The sequence below is a fragment of the Oncorhynchus mykiss genome, chromosome 9 (genome assembly GCF_057628025.1).
Source record: "Oncorhynchus mykiss isolate SJ-2025 chromosome 9, ASM5762802v1, whole genome shotgun sequence".
Lineage (NCBI taxonomy): Eukaryota > Metazoa > Chordata > Actinopteri > Salmoniformes > Salmonidae > Oncorhynchus > Oncorhynchus mykiss.
This window is the reverse complement of record NC_143030.1, coordinates 66,273,739-66,294,621: the sequence shown is the minus strand read 5'-3', so window position 1 is coordinate 66,294,621 and position 20,883 is coordinate 66,273,739. Positions and strand designations below refer to the sequence as shown.

At 42.0% G+C, this 20,883-nt stretch overlaps 1 protein-coding gene across 1 annotated transcript in view; it reads right to left on the bottom strand.

Moving 5' to 3' along the window:
- Nucleotides 1–13,447: 13,447 nt before the first annotated feature.
- LOC110532569 (uncharacterized) overlaps nt 13,448–20,883 on the bottom strand; it is a 50,997-nt gene continuing 43,561 nt past the window's right edge. The window contains exons 4-9 of the mRNA XM_021616576.3: nt 20,259–20,479; nt 19,394–19,474; nt 17,131–17,239; nt 16,930–16,982; nt 15,377–15,529; nt 13,448–14,865 (exon numbers count right to left, since the gene is read on the bottom strand). Coding sequence (XP_021472251.3) covers nt 14,683–14,865; nt 15,377–15,529; nt 16,930–16,982; nt 17,131–17,239; nt 19,394–19,474; nt 20,259–20,479 — 800 coding nt within the window. The 3' untranslated portion in view covers nt 13,448–14,682. The remainder of the gene's footprint in view (nt 14,866–15,376; nt 15,530–16,929; nt 16,983–17,130; nt 17,240–19,393; nt 19,475–20,258; nt 20,480–20,883) is intronic.

Genomic DNA, 20,883 nt, shown 5'->3' with positions numbered 1-20,883 from the left:
AGTATAACATTGCATCACAGTGGACAGAAAGGGATGATGTTTTCCAGATCGTTTTTTGTTTCTCACAACAGATGTGCTGCTTTAACTGGGAGCTTCCTCATAGATTTTAGTTCAATGACATCAGAGGACTTTTGCTTTGTGGGAAAGAGATATTTTATCACTTGTGCATCCAACACTAGTTACTTGGGTATCTAATGCAAATAATACATCCTCTAACGCCTATCAAAAAATTACACATTGCAAATTAGTCACTTGCAATTCCTCACATCTTAAGTTTATTTCTGCATAATTCATCTTTATTATACACCTTTTAGTTAAAGTCAAGCATTTTGTACTGCAGCCTGAAGTACCAGAGGAGTATTATGATAATGTTAATATAGTTATACCAGAGGAGTACTATGAGAATGTTAATATACCAGAGGAGTACTATGAGAATGTTAATATACCAGAGGAGTACTATGAGAATGTTATTATACCAGAGGAGTACTATGAGAATGTTAATATACCAGAGGAGTACTATGATAATGTTAATATAGTTATACCAGAGGAGTACTATGAGAATGTTAATATAGTTATACCAGAGGAGTACTATGAGAATGTTAATATAGTTATACCAGAGGAGTACTATGATAATGTTAATATACCAGAGGAGTACTATGAGAATGTTAATATACCAGAGGAGTACTATGAGAATGTTATTATACCAGAGGAGTACTATGAGAATGTTAATATACCAGAGGAGTACTATGATAATGTTAATATAGTTATACCAGAGGAGTACTATGAGAATGTTAATATAGTAGTACCAGAGGAGTACTATGATAATGTTAATATAGTTATACCAGAGGAGTACTATGATAATGTTAATATAGTTATACCAGAGGAGTACTATGAGAATGTTAATATACCAGAGGAGTACTATGAGAATGTTAATATACCAGAGGAGTACTATGAGAAAGTTAATATACCAGAGGAGATCTTTAGTTAAAGTGTGTGTCCGGCCGCTCCGCCCCTCCCCGTGGAGAGACGGATCCTTGTGTCAAAGCTCTCCCTGTGTTACTAATAAAACCAACAGCCACTAGTATCACATTTTACACATGAACAGATTAAATGTTGCACCCTGGGCCAGCTATGTGTCACAAGATTTCTCAGAGACCGAGTATGCAGTGATTGATAGAAGAGGAGAGGACAGCGTTTGGCTGGGGATAAGGTGTGTGTGTGCCTGTGTGTGTGTGTGTCTGTGTGTGTGTGTGCGTGTGTGCGCCTGTGTGTGAGAAAGAGTGGATAGGATAGGACAGTGTTTGGCCTGGGTTGGGGTGGGTGTGTCTGGTCATTCCCTCGTGTACTCAGACCAGTCACTGTGGACCCAGATTTGAATCTTTGTTTATGTGGCTCCTCCCTTATGATGGATCTCATGGGGAGTGGATATGCAGTGCCTTTGGAAAGTATTCAGACCCCTTGACTTTTTCCACATTTTGTTATGTTACAGCCTTGTTCTAAAATATATTCAATAAAAACATTTCCTCAATAATCTACCCATAATGAGAAAGCGAAAACAGGTTCTTTGAAAGAGAGAAATACCTTATTTATTCAGATCCTTTGCTATGAGACTTTGAGACTCTAAGTTGAGCTCAGGTGCATCCTGTTTCCAATGATCATCCTTGAGATGTTCCTACAACTTGATTGGAGTCCACCTGTGGTAAATTCAATTTATTGGACATGAGTTAGAAAGGCACACACCTGTCTACATAAGGTCCCACAGTTGTGCAATCCGAGACAGGATTGTGTTGAGGCACAGATCTGGGCAAGGGTACCAAAAAAAGGTCCTCAAGAACACAGTGGCCTCCATCATACTTAAATGGAAGATGTTTGGAACCACCAAGACTCTTCCTAGAGCTGGCTGCCCGCTCAAACTGAGAAATCAGGTGTGAAGGGCCTTGTTCAGGGAGTTGAGCACCTCAGACTGGGCCGAAGGTTCACCTTCCAACAGGACAATGACCTTATAGAACACAGCCAAGACAACGCAGGAGTGGCTTCAGAACAAGTCTCTGAATGTCCTTGAGTGGTCCAGCCAGAGCCCGGAATTGAACCTGATCTAACATCTCTGGAGAGACCTGAAAATAGCTGTGCAGCGACGCTCCCCATCCAACCTGACAGAGTTTGAGAGGATCTGCAGAGAAGAATGGGAGAAACTCCCCAAATACATGTGTACCAAGCTTGTAGCGTCATAACCAAGAAGACTCGAGGCTGTAATTGCTGCCAAAGGTGCTTCAACAAAGTTGTAAAGGGTCTGAATACTTATATAAATATGATATTTCAGTTTATTTATTTTTTATACATCAACAAAATTTCTAAAAACGCGTTTTTGCTTTGTCATTATATGGTATCATTGTCATGATATGGTATTAACACAATACCATAGATTGATGAGGAAGAAAAACGATTTAATACATGTTAGAATAAGGCTGTAACCTAACAAAATGTGGAAAAAGTCAAGGGGTCTGAATACTTTCCGAAGGCACTGTAAATATTGTGAGCATCTGGCATGATGCATTTCATTTGTCTAATATTTTACTATGTTACAGCTGCAGTAATGTTTCTATTGGATATATTGTGTGTATGTGTGAGGATATGTGTGTGCGTGTGCGTGTGCGTGTGTGTGTGTGTGTATTTATGTGCGAGCCTGTGTGTGGTTTTAATGCAATCCACAGTATGTGAATGATGTACATTGGGACATTCCAGCCCTGTTACAGCAGTCAAATGGTGTGAACGTGAGATAGCTAGCTACAGTGTCTCCCTCTATTGGCCCATTTCAGAAACCCTCTCAGGTTTGGATCAAGGCATGCTCCACCACTAGGATCTTCTATCAAAAACAAGCTGTGAAGCTAGACACTCTTCCATATTAACTGTCCAATGTTTGGTGGGTGGGTTGAGCTGGACACATTGATCCCCACTAAAGGTTAACCATGTCAGGGTTCTGGTCTGATTAATACTGTATATATCAAGCATCATGATATCACTGTGTGTACAGTATAATCTTCAGACACTTACAGTTTTTGCTTCAGGTATTTTGTCCGTAGTGACCTTACTGTTGTGATGTATGCTTACTTTATTCAAGATCTACTTCACCCCCCTCTGAAATGAAAACTTGATATGCTTTTCTCATTTTAATGGAACACTGATACAAGCATTCCTACAGCTCTATGCTGATTTAGATACATATTGTAGCCCATTACAGTAAAACTCTGTGCCAATTTGTAATGGTATTTCCTAAAAAAGAAAGGCTCTGTCAAAATGATAAATTTCCCTCATTGAGAAAATCACCGATCCTAGTCTAGCAAACTAACTTAGCCTATATTGTTTTTCTGATGAAAGATCTCTTTTCTACTCTTGTTTTCTCCGCCCTCCACACTGTAACACAGATCTGCTGAAACAAACTGAGGGTATGAGAGGTTGCTTTCCCAGGATTAGACAGAGTGAGAATACACAATACAGCCAGCCAGTTCTAGAATGATTTCCCTGACTCTGCAGATATTCACTTCAGCAGCCATTGTTCTGCCTCCTTGACTTCATGCTTTAGGGAGCTCAAATTGGCCGATTGGCTTTCTGTCCTACGTCTCATTGTTTGCCCCTTCCTACTAGGAAAAACTGGTTGAATCAACGTTGTTTCCACATAATTTAAACCCCCAAAATTAAATGTGATTACGTTGAATCAATGTGAAAAACTGATTGGATTTGCAAAAAGTCATCAACAAAAGGGAATTTTGTATTTTTTCACTCAAATTTTCACCTAAATCCCAATGACATTACAAAAGGATCTGTTGATTTTACATTGAATTCACGTTGGTTGACAAGTCAACCAAATATAAATCTAAGCTAGACTCAATCATCACAAGAATCTCTACATCATAAGCATCAAAGGTTCAGATATGTTCATTGTAATTGTCATTGTATAGTCCAGGGAGGGAATGGCATTGGCGTGTTCCTGATTTCATATTTATCTCCTGAGCCAATCATTATTATCATAAAGCAAAGCCATTTATCATCTGAAATGTGCACACGTAATGGATAACACATACATGCATTCAGAAAGTATTCAGACCCTTTGACTGTTTCCACATTTTGTTACGTTGCAGCCTTATTCCAAAATGGATTAAAAAAAACAACTATCATCAATCTACACACAATACCCCGTAATGACAAAGCAAAAACACGTTTTTAGACATTTTTGCAATTTAAATATATAATTTACATAAGTATTCAGACCCTTTTTTCAGAACTTTGTTGATGCACATTTGGCAGCGATTACAGCCTCAGGTTTTCTTGGGTGTGACGCTACAAGCTTGGCACACCTGTATTTGGGGAGTTTCTCCCATTCTTCTCAGCAGATCCTCTCAAGCTCTGTCAGGTTAGATGGGGAACGTCGCTGCACAGATATTTTCAGGTCTCTCCAGAGATGTTAGATCGGGTTCAAGTCCGGGCTCTGGCTGGGCCACTCAAGGACATTCAGAGACATGTGCCGAAGCTTGAGGGGGCGGCCAGCTTTAGGAAGAGTCTTGGTGATTCCAAACTTCTTCCATTTAAATATGATGGAGGCCACTGTGTTCTTGGGGACCTTCAATGCTGCAGAATGTTGTTTGCGCCCTTTCCCAGATCTGTGCTTTGACACAATCCTGTCTCAGAGCCCTACGGACAATTCCTTCCCCAGATCTGTGCTTTGACACAATCCTGTCTCAGAGCTCTACAGACAATTCCTTCCCCAGATCTGTGCTTTAACACAATCCTGTCTCAGAGCGCTATGGACAATTCCTTCCCCAGATCTGTGCTTCGACACAATCCTGTCTCAGAGCTCTACGGACAATTCCTTCCCCAGATCTGTGCTTTGACACAATCCTGTCTCAGAGCTCTACGGACAGTTCCTTCCCCAGATCTGTGCTTCGACACAATCCTGTCTCAGAGCTCTACAGACAATTCCTTCCCCAGATCTGTGCTTCGACACAATCCTGTCTCAGAGCTCTACCGACAATTCCTTCCACCTCATGGCTTGGTTTTTGCTGTGACATGTGTAACAGGTGTGAAACGGCTAGTTAGTGGTGGTGCGCGCTAAATAGCGTTTCAATCGGTGACGTCACTTGCTCTGAGACCTTGAAGTAGTGGTTCCCCTTGCTCTGCAAGGGCCGCGGCTTTTGTGGAGTGATGGGTAACGATTCTTCGTGGGTGACTGTTGTTGATGTGTGCAGAAGGTCCCTGGTTCGCGCGAGAGGACGGTCTAAAGTTATACTGTTACACATGCACTGTCAACTGGTGTGTGCCTTTCCAAATCATGTCCAATCAATTAAATTTACCAATCAAGTTGTAGAAACATCTCAATGATGATCAATGGAAACAGGATGCACCTGAACTCAATTTTGAGTCTCATAGCAAAGGGTCTGAATACTTCTGTAAATAAGTTATTTCTGTTTTTTTTTTTTTTTTTTTTAATTTGCAGAAATGTCTAAAAACCTTTTTTCCGAATACACTGTATCTTATCCATTTAACTATATTACAACTATCCAAAAATGTTACCTTTTCTATCAACTCCTAGGTGAAATCTCCCTCTCCCATTTCCATGCTGGGTACCAGGGGAGATTCTCAGACAGACACTAAATGGACATCTGATCTGTAGCTGTGGAAAGTATTCTTGTCAGAGGTTATCCTGCCCTGCTATGTCAGGCCGGATGTTAGGTCTACCCTGCAGAGAGAGAAATCCTGAGTTAACATCAGCAGGCCAACAGCGAACACAGTCCAAGTGAAACAGGAAGTTGGTAAACATTGCTTGGTCCATTTCTTAACAGTGGGAAACTCCTGAGCATGGATGGCCAAAATGTAATGCAAAAGAGGCCTGTCACATGAAGATGGGGTTTGATGCTGAGATAAGCTTTAAGCAGTGTTATTTTAAACTCTTTTGATTCAGTTTTTGCTACTGCCATGACTCCACCTTCAAGGACTAGTGGTGAGTATTGAACGATGATACGTCATTGTGCTGCCACACTATAGACGGGTTAGCTGGCAACGTCACAAAAATTATGCAACGGCATCGATGTTGCCGGAAGGTGTGCCTTGTTATGATTCTGAACGGTCAGATAGCTATCAACAATGACAAGAAGCTGCCCTGTGGGGAATCGTAGGTGGCTTGTTTCAGCTCGTTGTATCTTGTTATTGATACCTGTCACGGCCTGACCTTAGTTCCTTTTTTATGTCTTTATTTTGGTTTGGTCAGGGCGTGAGTTGGGGTGGGCATTCTATGTTTTCCATTCTATGTTTTGTTCTGTGTGTTGTATCTCTATGTGCCGTGCATCACCTGAGTGGGTTGATTCACTGATGTGGTCATCCTGTCTGGGTTGGCGCCCCCCCCTTGGGTTGTGCCATGGCGGAGATCTTTGTGGGCTATACTCAGCCTTGTCTCAGGATGGTAAGTTGGTGGTTGAAGATATCCCTCTAGTGGTGTGGGGGCTGTGCTTTGGCAAAGTGGGTGTGGTTATATCCTTCCTGTTTGGCCCTGTCCGGGGGTGTCCTCAGATGGGGCCACAGTGTCTCCTGACCCCTCCTGTCTCAGCCTCCAGTATTTATGCTGCAGTAGTTTATGTGTCGGGGGGCTAGGGTCAGTTTGTTATATCTGGAGTACTTCTCCTTTCCTATTCGGTGTCCTGTGTGCTTTCTCTAATTCTCTCTTTTCTCTCTCTCGGAGGACCTGAGCCCTAGGACCATGCCCCAGGACTACCTGACATGATGACTCCTTGTTGTCCCCAGTCCACCTGGCTGTGCTGCTGCTCCAGTTTCAACTGTTCTGCCTTATTATTATTCGACCATGCTGGTAATTTATGAACATTTGAACATCTTGGCCATGTTCTGTTATAATCTCCACCCGGCACAGCCAGAAGAGGACTGGCCACCCCACATGTGCTCTCTCTAATTCTCTCTTTCTTTCTCTCTCTTGGAGGACCTGAGCCCTAGGACCATGCCCCAGGACTACCTGACATGATGACTCCTTGCTGTCCCCAGTCCACCTGGCCGTGCTGCTGCTCCAGTTTCAACTGTTCTGCCTTATTATTATTTGACCATGCTGGTCATTTATGAACATTTGAACATCTTGGCCATGTTCTGTTATAATCTCCACCCGGCACAGCCAGAAGAGGACTGGCCACCCCACATAGCCTGGTTCCTCTCTAGGTTTCTTCCTAGGTTTTGGCCTTTCTAGGGAGTTTTTCCTAGCCACCGTGCTTCTACACCTGCATTGCTTGCTGTTTGGGGTTTTAGGCTGGGTTTCTGTACAGCACTTTGAGATATCAGCTGATGTACGAAGGGCTATATAAATACATTTGATTTGATTTGATTTGATGTAGTGTTTGGCCTGGTGTGGGTCACAATCAGAGGCAGCTGTCAATCGTTGTCTCTGATTGAGAACCATACTTAGGTAGCCTGTTCCCACCTGTGTTTGTGGGTAGTCGTTCACTCTCTTTGTTGTTTTTTGTCATTCAGTGTTCAGTTTATTTAATTACATTTACTATGAACACTTACCACGCTGCGTGTTGGTCCGATGATTCCTATTCCTCATCATCAGACGAAGAGGAGAGCCATTACAATACCATGTCTTGTTTTAGGTATTTTGACTGATATGGCAGTCAAAATACCTAAATCAAGACATGCTAATATGTCAAAAAAGCTTACCAACAACTATAATTATGTATTTGAGAGACAACAAGTGCTCATTGTTTCAATAAACAGTTGTAGACTAAATATAGTTGACATGTTGTTAACAGTCTAAGCCAACCCTGTCTCTTTTGCCCTAAAGTAGAGCAAGCCTCGGTTTTGTTGCTAAACAACCAACCTGTCTATTCTTTATTAAGAAACTATTCCTTAGACTGTGTGTAGTATATAACTACTATAACCTTACATAGTCCTGAGAAAACTGTTAGTGGAATTAGGGAATGATTTAGTATTGGCGACACTGGAATCCTATGCGACAGTTTTACCTGCTACGGGCCTGTCCTCCTCTCCTCTCCCCTCCTCCCACTCTCCCTCCGTCCATTCCTGCCTGATAGTATCTTACCATCAGTGAGGGGAGATGGGACATCAGGGGCGCGTCTTGGCAGGAAGAGGAAAAACATGACGTGTTGCACAGCTATGATTATACCAAGGGAGACCCGCCCTCCATGAAAACAACCAGCTGAGATTTTTTTCTTCCACCCAGGGGTGGGGTGTGTGGGGATGTTTTGTCTACGAGTGGGAGGGATGGAGGGATGGAAAGGAGGGATGGAAGGGTGGAGGGACTGTTGGGGGCTCAACCCCACCTGGGATTTGTCTAATATGGGTGGGGTCCAGTGGTCCTCCCTCACAGTAAATACTCACCCCACCTCCACCCCGACCCAGACACATCTGTCCTGTAAAATACAGATGGCTTCTCCCCGAAGGCTCTTTCACCTCTAGAGAAAGAAGTCCTGGTGAAATAACGGTTAAATCATGCAGAGATTTCTCAATATGGAGCCAGACAAGACAATATTCCTGCCAAGATTTCTTTCACTTCAGATACAAACGATAACAGTACAGAGACTGATTTACAGACAGGATGTTTTCTGTTTCTTTGCATTTTTATTTAACGCCTTTTACTGAAAATGTATCTATATGCTTTAAACTACAGTTCCCGAGAGTACTTTCATTCTAACAAGATATGGCTCTACTGTGTACTGTGATTGTAATACTGCTTTTCTACTGTCATATACTGTTAATCAAGGAACCTGGGAACATTAGCTAAGATTCCCATTAAGTTCTAGTTAGGTTTGTATCTAAAGTTAGGATGATAATATCCCAAAAACATAAAAAAATATTTTTGATGAAATATCCTTGGAAACTTCTCTTAACATTCATTAAAATTCAGTGCAGTACATGTGTAACATGTACCACAGAACCTACCCCAAACGTTCTCATTAGGTTTCGAGGTAATGTAATAACACAATGTACCAGTAATGTTATTCCAGAAAACCAAAATTGGTTCTGTGAAAGTTCCCAGAACACAACTGTCCAGTCACGCTGATGATTGTACAATGTTTGTATTAAACATTTGTCTGATGTTGTAAGAATGTTCCCTGAACACATTTTGTATGTTCTGTAAAGGTTCTCAGAATGTTTCATTAGGTTGTGGGAACAGTCTGGCTTGAACATTTTGGGGACGTCACAAAATAAATGTTCCCAAAACACACAAAAACGGTCCAGTTGTGCAGATGATTATAAAATGTTTCTTTCAGGGTGCAAAAAACATTCACCTGATGTTACAAGAACGTAACCAGAACACATTTAGTCTTTTGATGAAAGGTTCCCAGAATGTTTCATTAGGTTGTGGGAACAGTCTGGTGGGAACATTGTGGGGACGTCACAAAAGATATGCTCCCAAAACACAAAAACTGTCCAGTTGTGCAGAGGATTCTACAATGTTTCTTTCAGGGTGCAAAAAACATTCACCTGATGTTGCAAGAACGTTCCTGGAACACATTTAGTATGTTCTTTAAAGGTTCCCAGAATGTTTTTTTAGGTTGTGGGAACATTGTGGGGATATGAAAAGAGACAGGTTCCCAAAACACTAAAGCTGTCCAGTTGTGCTGACATTCAGATAACGTTTCTATCAGGGTGCTAAAAACATTCCTTTGATGTTACAAGAATGTTGACAGAACAGCCTTTCTGAATTTTCAACGGTTCCAAGAACATGTAATTAGGTTTTGGAAACTGTGTGGATACATTGCAAGAGATAGGTTACCAAAACACCAAATATGATGACATTCAGACAATGTTTACGTTGCACAGGACATTCCCTTAATGCTGCAAGAACATTTTGTGATATTCACGAAGATTGCACAGAACATTCCCACAATGTTGCATAAGGTTCCACAATTTCCAAATAAGGCAATTTTTATGACATTCATAGCATATTTGTTTTAGGTTTAATATAATAGTCCATTGATTTTCACGCATTATACACTACCGTTCAAAGGTTCGGTGTCACTTAGAAATGTCCTTGTTTTCAATGAAAACATACATGAATTGAGTTGCAAAATGAATAGGAAATAGAGTCAAGACGTTGACAAGTTTACAAATAATTATTATTAATTGAAATAACAACAGCTCAATTAGGGTGACTGTGCTGGCCACTCCATTATAGACAGAATACCAGCTGACTGCTTCTTCCCTAAATAGTTCTTGCATAGTTTGGAGTTGTGCTTTGGGTCATTGTCCTGTTGTAGGAGGAAATTGGCTCCAATTAAGCGCCGTCCACAGGGAATGGCAGGGCATTGCAAAATGGAAGGATAGCCTTCCTTCTTCAAGATCCCTTTTACCCTGTACAAATCTCCCAATTTACCACCACCAAAGCACTCCCAGACCATCACATTGCCTCCACCATGCTTGACAGATGGCGTCAAGCACTCCTCCAGCATCTTTCAATTTTTTATGCATCTCACGAAGGTTCTTCTTTGTGATCCGAACATCTCAAACTTAGATTAGTCTGTCCATAACACTTTTTTCCAATCTTCCTCTGTCCAGTGTCTGTGTTCTTTTGCCCATCTTAATCTTTTATTTTTATTGGCCAGTCTGAGATATCTGCTGAGACTCTGCCTAGAAGGCCAGCATCTAGGAGTCGACTCTTCACTGTTGACGTTGAGACTGGTGTTTTAAGAATACTATTTAACGAAGCTGTTGAGGACTTGTGATGCGTCTGTTTCTCAAACTAGACACTCTAATGTACTTGTCTTCTTGCTCAGTTGTGCACCGGGGCCTCCCACTCAATTATATTCTTATTAGAGCCAGTTTGCGCTGTTATGTGAAGGGAGTAGTACACAGCGTTGTACCAGATCTTCAGTTTCTAGGCAATTTCTCGCATGGAATAGCCTTCATTTCTTAGAACAAGAATAGATTGACGAATTTCAGAAGAAAGTTATTTGTTTCTGGCCATTTTGAACCTTTAATCGAACCCACAAATGCTGATGCTCTTGATATTTAACTAGTCTAAATAAGCCCAGATTTATTGCTTCTTTAATCAGGACAACAGTTTTTTTAGCTGTGCTAACATAATTGCAAAAGGGTTTTGTAATGATCAATTAGCCTTTTAAAGTTATAAACTTGGATTAGCTAACAAAACGTGCCATTGGAACACAGGAGTGATGGTTGCTGATAATGGGCCTCTGTGCACCTATGTAGATATTCCATAAAAAAAATCTGCCCTTTCCAGCTACAATAGTCATTTACAACATTAACAACGTCTACACTGTATTTCTGATCAATTTGATGTTATTTTAATGGACAACTGAACAAGTGTGTGCAAGCAAGGAGGCCTACAAACCTGACTCATTTACACCAGCTCTGTCAGGAGGAATGGGCCAAAATTCACCCAACTTATTGTGGGAAGCTTGTGGAAGGCTACCCAAAACGTTTGACCCAAGTTAAACAATTTAAAGGCAATGCTACCAAATACTAATTGAGTGTATGTAAACTTCTGACCACTGGGAATGCGATGAAAGAAATTAAAGCTGAAATGAATCATTTTCTCAACTATTGTTCTGACATTTCACGTTCTTAAAATAAAGTGGTGATCCTAACTGACCTAAGACAGGATTAATTGTCAGGAATTGTGAAAAACTGAGTTTAAATGCATTTGTCTAAGGTGTATGTACTCTTCCGACTTCAACTGTATCTGTTTAAAGTAATAATTGTTGTAGACTGACCCCAGGCATGACGTCGCTCTAGTCTAGCCTCTGGGACACATTGTGGCTCTTTGTCTGAGGGCACATTAATATTGCAGATTTAATTAACGGCCTTGGATTAATATTTTCTTATGGGGCTGTGGGGTCACATTGGTGTCTTGTGATTATACGAAGATGTTGGCAGCTATCCAACAGTCTACGAGATGAAGTGACAGAAAAAGATCCCAAAATAAGGGCTGAATATAGCTTTGGCATGCAGATTTCACGATTGTCTGAGAAATACCTTGCACTCTCATCTAACAAATTGTCTATAAAGAGTGCAAATTATAACCTTGTCCGTTTCTCTGTCAAATCTTAACCTGCCTGACACCTGGATATCCCAAAACATGATCAGTACTGATCAACACAGAGAGACAGCTGTGTGAGGGATGTTTTCTTTGCCCCACCCAAACACTGAAAGACAAAACTGTGTGAAGTGATGTCATAACTACTGCTTATGCAAACCAGCTGTGTGACCTTATGGGCTGCATGGGATACCATGGTGTGTGTGTGTGTGCGTGCGTGTATGCAGTTGAGCTTTAACACATTTCCCCCTGCCAAAACCTTGCCTGTATATATTCCCTCCAACACAGCAGATAGGACTGAGTGAAGTAAAGAGAGAGGTATCTAATTAAGTTATTGAGAGGGCTACAACTTTTCTTTACACAGGAAATGTCACGCCCTGACCGTAGAGATCCTTTTATTCTCTATTTTTGTTTGGTCAGGGTGTGACTCGGGTGGGAAAGTCTATGCTTTCTGGTTCTTTGTTTTTGGCCGGGTATGATACTCAATCAGGGACAGCTGTCTATCATTGTCTCTGATTGGGAATCATACTTAGGCAGCCTTTTTTCCTTTTCTCATTTGTGGGTTGTTGTCTTTGTTAGTGACATGTATAGCCTTACAGAGCTTCGTTCGTTTTGTTGGCAACATTTAAAATAATAGAATGTACGCTTACCACGCTGCACCTTGGTCCGGTCATTTCCTTGACAACGAACGTGACAGGAAATTAGATTTTTTTTTAAGTATTTTATTTTCCAAAATGTTTTCTTATCATGAACTTTAGGATGCTAGTAGAATTAAAACAGTCATTCGGGAATGTACAAAAATACAGAAAATGAGTTAAAAATAGAACTGAAAGCAAGGTAACACTTATGCGCTGAAATGTTCTCTAAAACGGCAATTTCTTCCAGTTAGATAACCAGCAGTACTCACTGTTTTGCTGAATTTATTAAAAATAACATAGTGTTGTAATGTTATGTATAATGGAAATTGTGACATTCTCCTTAGTTCCTGATTTAAAAGGTCAGCAATATGACTACATAATACCCAGCGGAACAACTCTCAGCTTGTAGATATTTGTAAACAAGAAGTCACCCTGCTGTGTATACAGTGTACTTTAACAATAGATTGGGCTGGGTTGTTAAGAATGCCGTTCTGCAAAAATGTAGTATTGCCAAGCTTTGAACAACATATATTTGGGCAACTAGGCTAACAAGATGTATAACACACACTAAAAGAGACCCAAACACTACCTTGATGTCACAAAAAGCAGCAAGTAGTTTCTCCATATATTCACTCCTCCTCCCTCTACAGTAAACAGTATCTCCGCATGGCAAGCTGGTGAAAAGGATTTCTTTGGCTTAGAACAAAGCAAGTGTGAAAAAACACAAAAAGACAAGACAAAACAGAAACATCATTTTATATAACATTGTTCCGTACAATACTGTATGTATTAAGTGTCTAATTATATACTGTTACAAAGGTATTAAAAAGAGAATAATACTGACTTATTTAAAAGGATTGGCACACCTGACCTCTTTATATACACAACACTGTGTCCCAGACCTTACACACATAAGTCTGGTATCGTTTTCAGCAGTCACCATTGTGACACTGTGTGGATCTAGTTTTTCTAACTTCTGTCAGGCCATTGGCTTATCTGGGTTCAACTTGCAGTAATGAAGGGGAGAATTCCTTCCTGCTTCGTCTCCTACAGATTGATACAGTGAGATTAAGCACCAAAAGAAGACCCCTCTCCAGGTCACTACTAGGGACCTATCTCCCCAAGCAATCACCTTGTCTGCTTATCTTAATAAATTGTATTCTACATTTTTTTGGGTGACACACATGTACATTCTCGCACAGACACACACACTCACATGCCAACACACATCCGCCTGTACACACAGAAAACAAGCACAAACACACACTGATTTTACACACACAGCAACACTCCTTACACGCACACGCACACACAGAACACAATAACACAAACATAACCAAACTAGCTCAGCATCCACTCTGATAAGTTTGTAAACAGATTCAAGACTGTGTTATGTTATTTTCTCCTTTTTATGATCAACTGAGGACCAATTTGAGTGGTAGTGATGCAGTGCTTCAATATATGGTTAAAGGATTTATGGCAGGAAGCTTTAAACCTGATGACATGTGAAGGCAGGGCCCCTCCTGGGCATTGAAAATGACTACATGGTTGATGTGACCCAAGCTGCAGTCTTAGAGCCACTGGTGATTGACAACACAAAACCCTCCCTCCCCACCACCCAGTACTAACCCTGGCCCAGTCTCCAGCCCTGTATGACGTCAGCAACCCAGGGACAGGGACACAGCCCTCGGCATCATCATCATCATTCACATTATCATCAACACCTGTTCATTGTAGTCGTATGGTTACTTTACCATGGGGTTGTCCCTCCATTTTAATAGTTGAGGCATGTAACCGAAGTGGGGCACACAGAGAGTCTGAAGGAGTGTTTATGTGAGGGTTAAGAGGGGTAGTTCTAGTCCCTAATGTCCGTGGTAGGATGGGGCCTCTGGGGATGTTCTGGGGGGGAAGGGTTGGTGTTGGAGGAGGGGTGTGGGATCTGATCCATTCTTTTCCAGGTGTTCTAGGGGGTCTTCAAAGCTCTGTGTCTGCCGTCTTGGTGGTGGAGTGGCCGTTGGTGGGAGGGGGATGGGTCTTGGCGGCCTCTTGGGAGTCCCCGTTAGCAGGCTTCTCCAGGATCTCAGGGGGGTTGAGAGGGGCAACAGACACCAGGGTGTTTCCGTGGTTCTCCTCATCGACTGGGTACGCCTCCTCAGCCTGCACACACACACATACACAAACACACACCATACACACACAGTCAACATCAACAGGCTGCTCGTCAATTATAAACAAACATTATGGATGTCTTTCCTCCACTAGCAGCACTGTCTTTGTTGAGGCACATACCCGGTGGAGGGTCTTTATCATGTGACATCACTACTGACTGGTCTTAGAGAAAAGTAGCTGTATCTTTTTGACCAGGAGATGAAACAGTTGTATGCATATACATGCACACACGTACACAGACACACACACCAAACACACACTCCTCATCTCATTACATTGCTCCACGGCACAGTTGGCCTATGCTCAAGGTTAACCAGTGGTGCTAAAATGTATGATAAAGTAGTATACAACCAGTGAATTACAAGCTAAAGTTATACTCAAATGAGATCTAGAAAACATGCTAATAGCTCTACAGTAATACATACACCTAGAGGCCTAGAGGTACAGTCAACCAAAACAATGGTCAGCCAGTGTAGTAAGAGATAGAAGGTGAACTGACCAGCCTCATGCCCTTGGTGTTGTGTCCACGGTAGTTCTTCTTATAGTAACATCCGATGATGGCAGCAGCCAGCAGCAGGCCAGCAATGAGTAGGGGCACCAGCACAATGGGAGTCTGTTTGCCCCACTGAAGAGCTGCCTCCACCACACCCAGCTACACACACACACACACACACACACACACACACACACACACACATCGTTCCTCATGAAGCTGGTTGAGAGAATGCTTGATATAGGATTACAATTTTAAAAATCCAATAGATAACCCTATCACATTTTGGAACATATTCTATAGGATTTTATTCTCTAGGATAGAATCCTGTAGGAGTCCAATGGGACTGGTTCCAAAATCTGATTGGATTTTCTATTGGATCTTTAAAATTGGAATCCTGTAGGATTTCTTTACTAGGGGTTAAGCCATGTCACACTGGCTGTATCTATGGAGGGGACTCTGGGAAACTATGGGAGATTCCTCTATAGAATTAGGAATTAGAATAATAGAATGAGAAGGAACCTTCTTATGATGGTCCAAAGATCAGCCATTTTGGTCAGGGAGTTGGTCAATCATGGTTTGCCAGTGCTGTGATAAGATTTTATGTAAAACAATGAATGTGAAGAATGAATCTGCACTGTATGCGTGTTAGCCAGCTAGCTAGACAGTTTTAGAGGAATGATTCCGTACATTTTTCAAATGAACTTACAATATGAAAACATTCCATTCAAACAATGCAGTCAAGCCACAGCCACACACTGGCTAAAATTAGTTGATGATAGGACTTATACAAGTTGTAAATGCATCAAGTACTGATATTGTATCACATAATAGCACTCAGCTTTAAAAGAAAAGAAGATCTGAGACATTTCTGGTCTTTTACATACATTGTAGAGGCTATTTATACATAAAATGTTTATAAAACCCATGTAACCTGTATTCATAAATAAATAAAAAATATTTTAGGTTGACTATAATTCCATTACAATTGCCAATGCATCACGTGCCTACTTTTATTTTCCTGCATATGTTAAAGCAGGAAATGCATCACCTATGCCTGTACAGCCATTTATTCCAATTAGACTGGTTTTGGATTTCTCCCTGACCAAGATGGCTGCCATTTTGTCCCCATTATGGAACTTTGAGGGTTTATGACATAGCCCCTCTAGTAATATAATAGGATCGCTATGGATTCCTCACTCTGATGCCTGGGGACTGTTCAAGTCATGGTTAGATCACTACCCGACTTTATGCCAAGCCACTTTGTTATTTCTATTAAACCAGATTGTGATTTGTAAGTGGGGCCCTGCATAGCATTCCACTGCCTGGTTGGTTCCCTACATTGTCCATATCTCCCTCTTATAAAACTATCATGGTACCTGTGTCGCAGTCCATTTAGAGTTGTGTACATACAAGATAGCATGTGAATCAATACATGTTCCCTTCCATCTATCGCTTTGGGGATGAGTAGCTATAGTTGTTAAAAGTGATCGGGAATAAGAAGAAAAAAGGCCTAGTTTTCTGCACCCATAAGTATGAGTGTGTTGAAGTGGACATACCTGGTCCTTGATGCCTTCACTGACCAGGCTCTCTGACAATTCTTTGACACCACCTGTAAGGAGGGACCAATGGGAGCTAGAAAAATATCTCATACAATATTCAGATTGTCTAGATTAGAATACTATAGTGTTATAAGAAACGCATTACTGTAAGGTATTGTTATGATTATCATCATTATGAGGCAATACAGGGAAACCTACCATCAGCGCGTGTCACAAGATATGTGTTAGAGTTCTCTTCCTGGAACACTTGAAGGTTGCAGTCCCCTGCACACCAGGCTGAGTCCTCCAAGATTCTCTTGGTCTCCAACTATGGGAAAGCATGTCAGTTTAACAATCATATGTTGTTATGCTCAATTCTCAACTATAAACACAATGATTTATGTGTTAAAACCACATCACGATGATGACACTGATCTGTTTATTCTCACAGAAAGCCAGAGGTCCCCAGAGTATTTTGGCACGCCCTATTCCAGTGACCCAATGGGACTAGGCTGCGCCGACTGTTGTGGTTCTCCTACGCAGGGAGGATGTCTATCCTCATCTTAACTTCACCGCACCAAACACACAACAACGGTCATGGTTTGAGCCGGCTACAAACATACACTCTGCTCTCTTTCGCAGCGTTCTCTCCCTTCCTCTGTAGAGCTAATGCCTCTCAGATGCTTCACAGTAGACTTGCAGTGTTAAATGTTATGTGGGTGTGCGTGTGAATCTGTCCAGCTGAGTGTGTGAGTCAGTGTGTTCACCACGCCATATGCCATTGTGTTTGCGTAATGGAAGATGCATAGCGTCGGATGGAAAACGACGAAATCAGCGACCACACCCCATCTCTCTCTCTACCACCTTGGTCTTGAACTATGATATCATCACATTGCACAAGGGCCTTGGGATGGGAACTCTCCCTCCCCACTCTGTGTAATGCGATCCAGACAGCGCTTCTCTTCCCCATAGGCCGCTATGTGCAAACACAGCATCCTCAGTCAGGAGTTCAACATCTACAGCTACAGCCTGGTCTCCCCATAACACTGAGCTATCCTATGGGTAGGAAGGAAGGAACCCGGCACAGCACACATCAACTCCCCATCCCTACTACTCTACCCTACAGTACAAAGCTAATTCGTGTTTAGTATCCAGTCTCCTTCTCATCTTCCTCTCTCTGCCTCCTGTTCCCCCCGCCCCTCTCTCTCCCCCCCCCCCCTCTCCCTGCTCCACCAGTGACTCATTTAAGCTACGCTCAGGACCTCTAATTTTTGTCACAGTGGGCCTCTCTCAGGGATGACCTCAGTCTCACTATTGGCAACCACAACACGATGTCTGCTTTTCTATTTATTTTCATTTAGATAGAAATGGCTCTACGAGATTGCCGTTTGTGATTGACATCTAAGGCCTTGAGTGAGACTGGTGTGTGGGTTCTTTATAGTAATTATGTTATTATTAGCTGCTGCCATTTATAGTGTTGACTGAAACCTCAGAAAAGGGGACAACGTTTCTCATGGGAATTTACAGGGATGTTTTTTAGAGAACATTCCAGGACTTTTCTCATTGAGAGATTTTCCACGACTTTGGAGTGGATCTCGGTTCATGGGAACGGCTCCATGGATAGAAGGTGATAGATAGACATTACTCTTGTCTTATCAAGGCTTCCCAGCAGCTCACCCACTCTCTGTGAACGCTTGCCAATTTCTCTGGTTGAATTCATGCTAGGATTAGCAGGCTAGACCCACACGTCAATCCCTTATTGTTCTGATAAGGTGTTTGTTTTTGTACATGGGTACATGTCTTCATGGAATTATCATGTCATCAGTCAACACTACCATGGTGTTTCATTCCATCTCACACTGAGGGTTCCACCACACCAGTTCCACTCTACACACCCTGCTATTCTTCCATTGACCGTGGCCCCTGGAGCACACAGAGACGCCCAGGGAGGAAACATTGTCCTCCTCCCCGTTTGTCTTCTGTGACGACAGAGGGACGGATGATTTAGAACGGCTAAAGAATGTCTGAAAACAGATCTGCCTTTATCAGGCCCCATATTTCCAACAAGCTGTTTGGAACATATTCATCTTAAACATATTAAGTGGAATGAGACAGAGACTTCCTCCCAGGCCAAGGCGCTGGGAGCCAGATAAGGGCCAGGGTATATGAAACGTGGCACCAGGGCTGAAGGGTAAGAGGCTTCCTGTCTGTCTCTGTTCATCTCCCAGGCAGTTGGCTGGTACAGGCTGATATCTCTGTAAGGGCTGTGGTTGGAAACAGAATGTAGTACAATACACACCGTGGTAGAGGCTGGGGGAGGGCAACTGTACCAGAGATACCCTTATATGCGGCTTAGACTGCATTTTTCTGTTTTATGATAGACAAGAGCTAGGTGGGGTGGTAGAGCACAAAAGCTAATATGGCATGGGAAAAGTCCATAAGGAGACATTTCATAATGACAGTAAAACATGTTGCTACTCACACAGCTGGATTCTGAAGAGAGCTCCACCTTGACTGCATCCTTGTCCTTCACTGCCTCCTTGTCCACACACTCAACATTGGGCTGCAGAGACAGAGACGGCATAAAGCTTTCAACTCAAGTGTTGACATCATCAGATTCTGTAAGTTCGTCTCTCCATTCAATCACAATCTGTTACATTCCCTCTACAATGAGTTATGATATGGGGAATTTGAAGTTAATTTGCAGTCCTACAGTTGTGTCAAGTTGGCTGGATGTCCTTTGGGTGGTGGACCATTCTTGACACACACAGGAAACTGTTGAGCGTTAAAAAAAACAGCAGGGTTGCAGTTCTTGACACTCAAACCGGTGCGTCTAGAACCTACTACCATACCCTGTTCAAAGGCACTTAAATCATTTGTCTTGCCCATTCACCCTCAATGGCACACATAGACAATCCTTCTCAAGGCTTGAAAATCCTTCTTTAACCCCTTCATCTACACTGATTGAAGTTAACTAGTGACATCAATAAGGGATAATAGTTTTCACCTAGATAGTCTATGTCATGGAAAGAGCAGGTGTTCCTAATGTTTTGTACACTCAGTGTATACACTAGATGACTGACAGGGTGCACTGTTGTGAAGCCACCGCGCCTCCATTATGGCACTCAACCACCATTGTAAAAAAATATTTTGGAAGCTATAGAAATGAATACATTTGTTTTTGACACGTTTATCATATTACAGACACCTTAATGCATACTTTTAAATTGTATTATGTGAGATAAATATACATATACATCATTGTCCTGAACTGTCTTTCAGAATTTCATTATGATACAGCATCTAAATATATTGTAGACATTCCCCATTAGTTAGGTATTACTCACATTCACAAGAACCTGTGTCTTGGGTACAACCAGTGCATCAGTTGCTTCAGTGCCCTGTGTGTCTAAACCAGGTCCAGCCGTGGTTCCAGAAGTTTCATCTCCTGCTAAGAGGTCACTGGTTGACACCATGGAGGAGAAGGCAGTGTCCTGGTCTGATCCAGGAGCACTGGCCTCAGTAGTGTCGTGGGCTGTGGCGTCGGCGACGGTAGTGGCCGTGTCGTCTACGGGGGATTGAGGGGTTGCGGTGGCATAAATACCATTAAAAAATGTTTACATTGAAAACATATTTTATACACAAGTGAAGCTGCTCCGAATAGGCTACCCAGTCCCCTTCATGAATCCTCCCAATCCCACCCCACCCTATCCTAACCTGATGTATGTCAATAGAAGTGAAGAAGAAAACAAACAGACAAGACAAACATGCAACAGATACTGGTAGACACGTACAGGCAGACAGGACAACATAATAATAAGAGACTGGACAGGCAGACAGCACAACATAATAATAACAGACTAGACAGGCAGACAGGACAGTATAATAATAACAGACTAGACAGGCAGACAAGACAGTATAATAATAACAGACTAGACAGGCAGACAGGACAGTATAATAATAACAGACTAG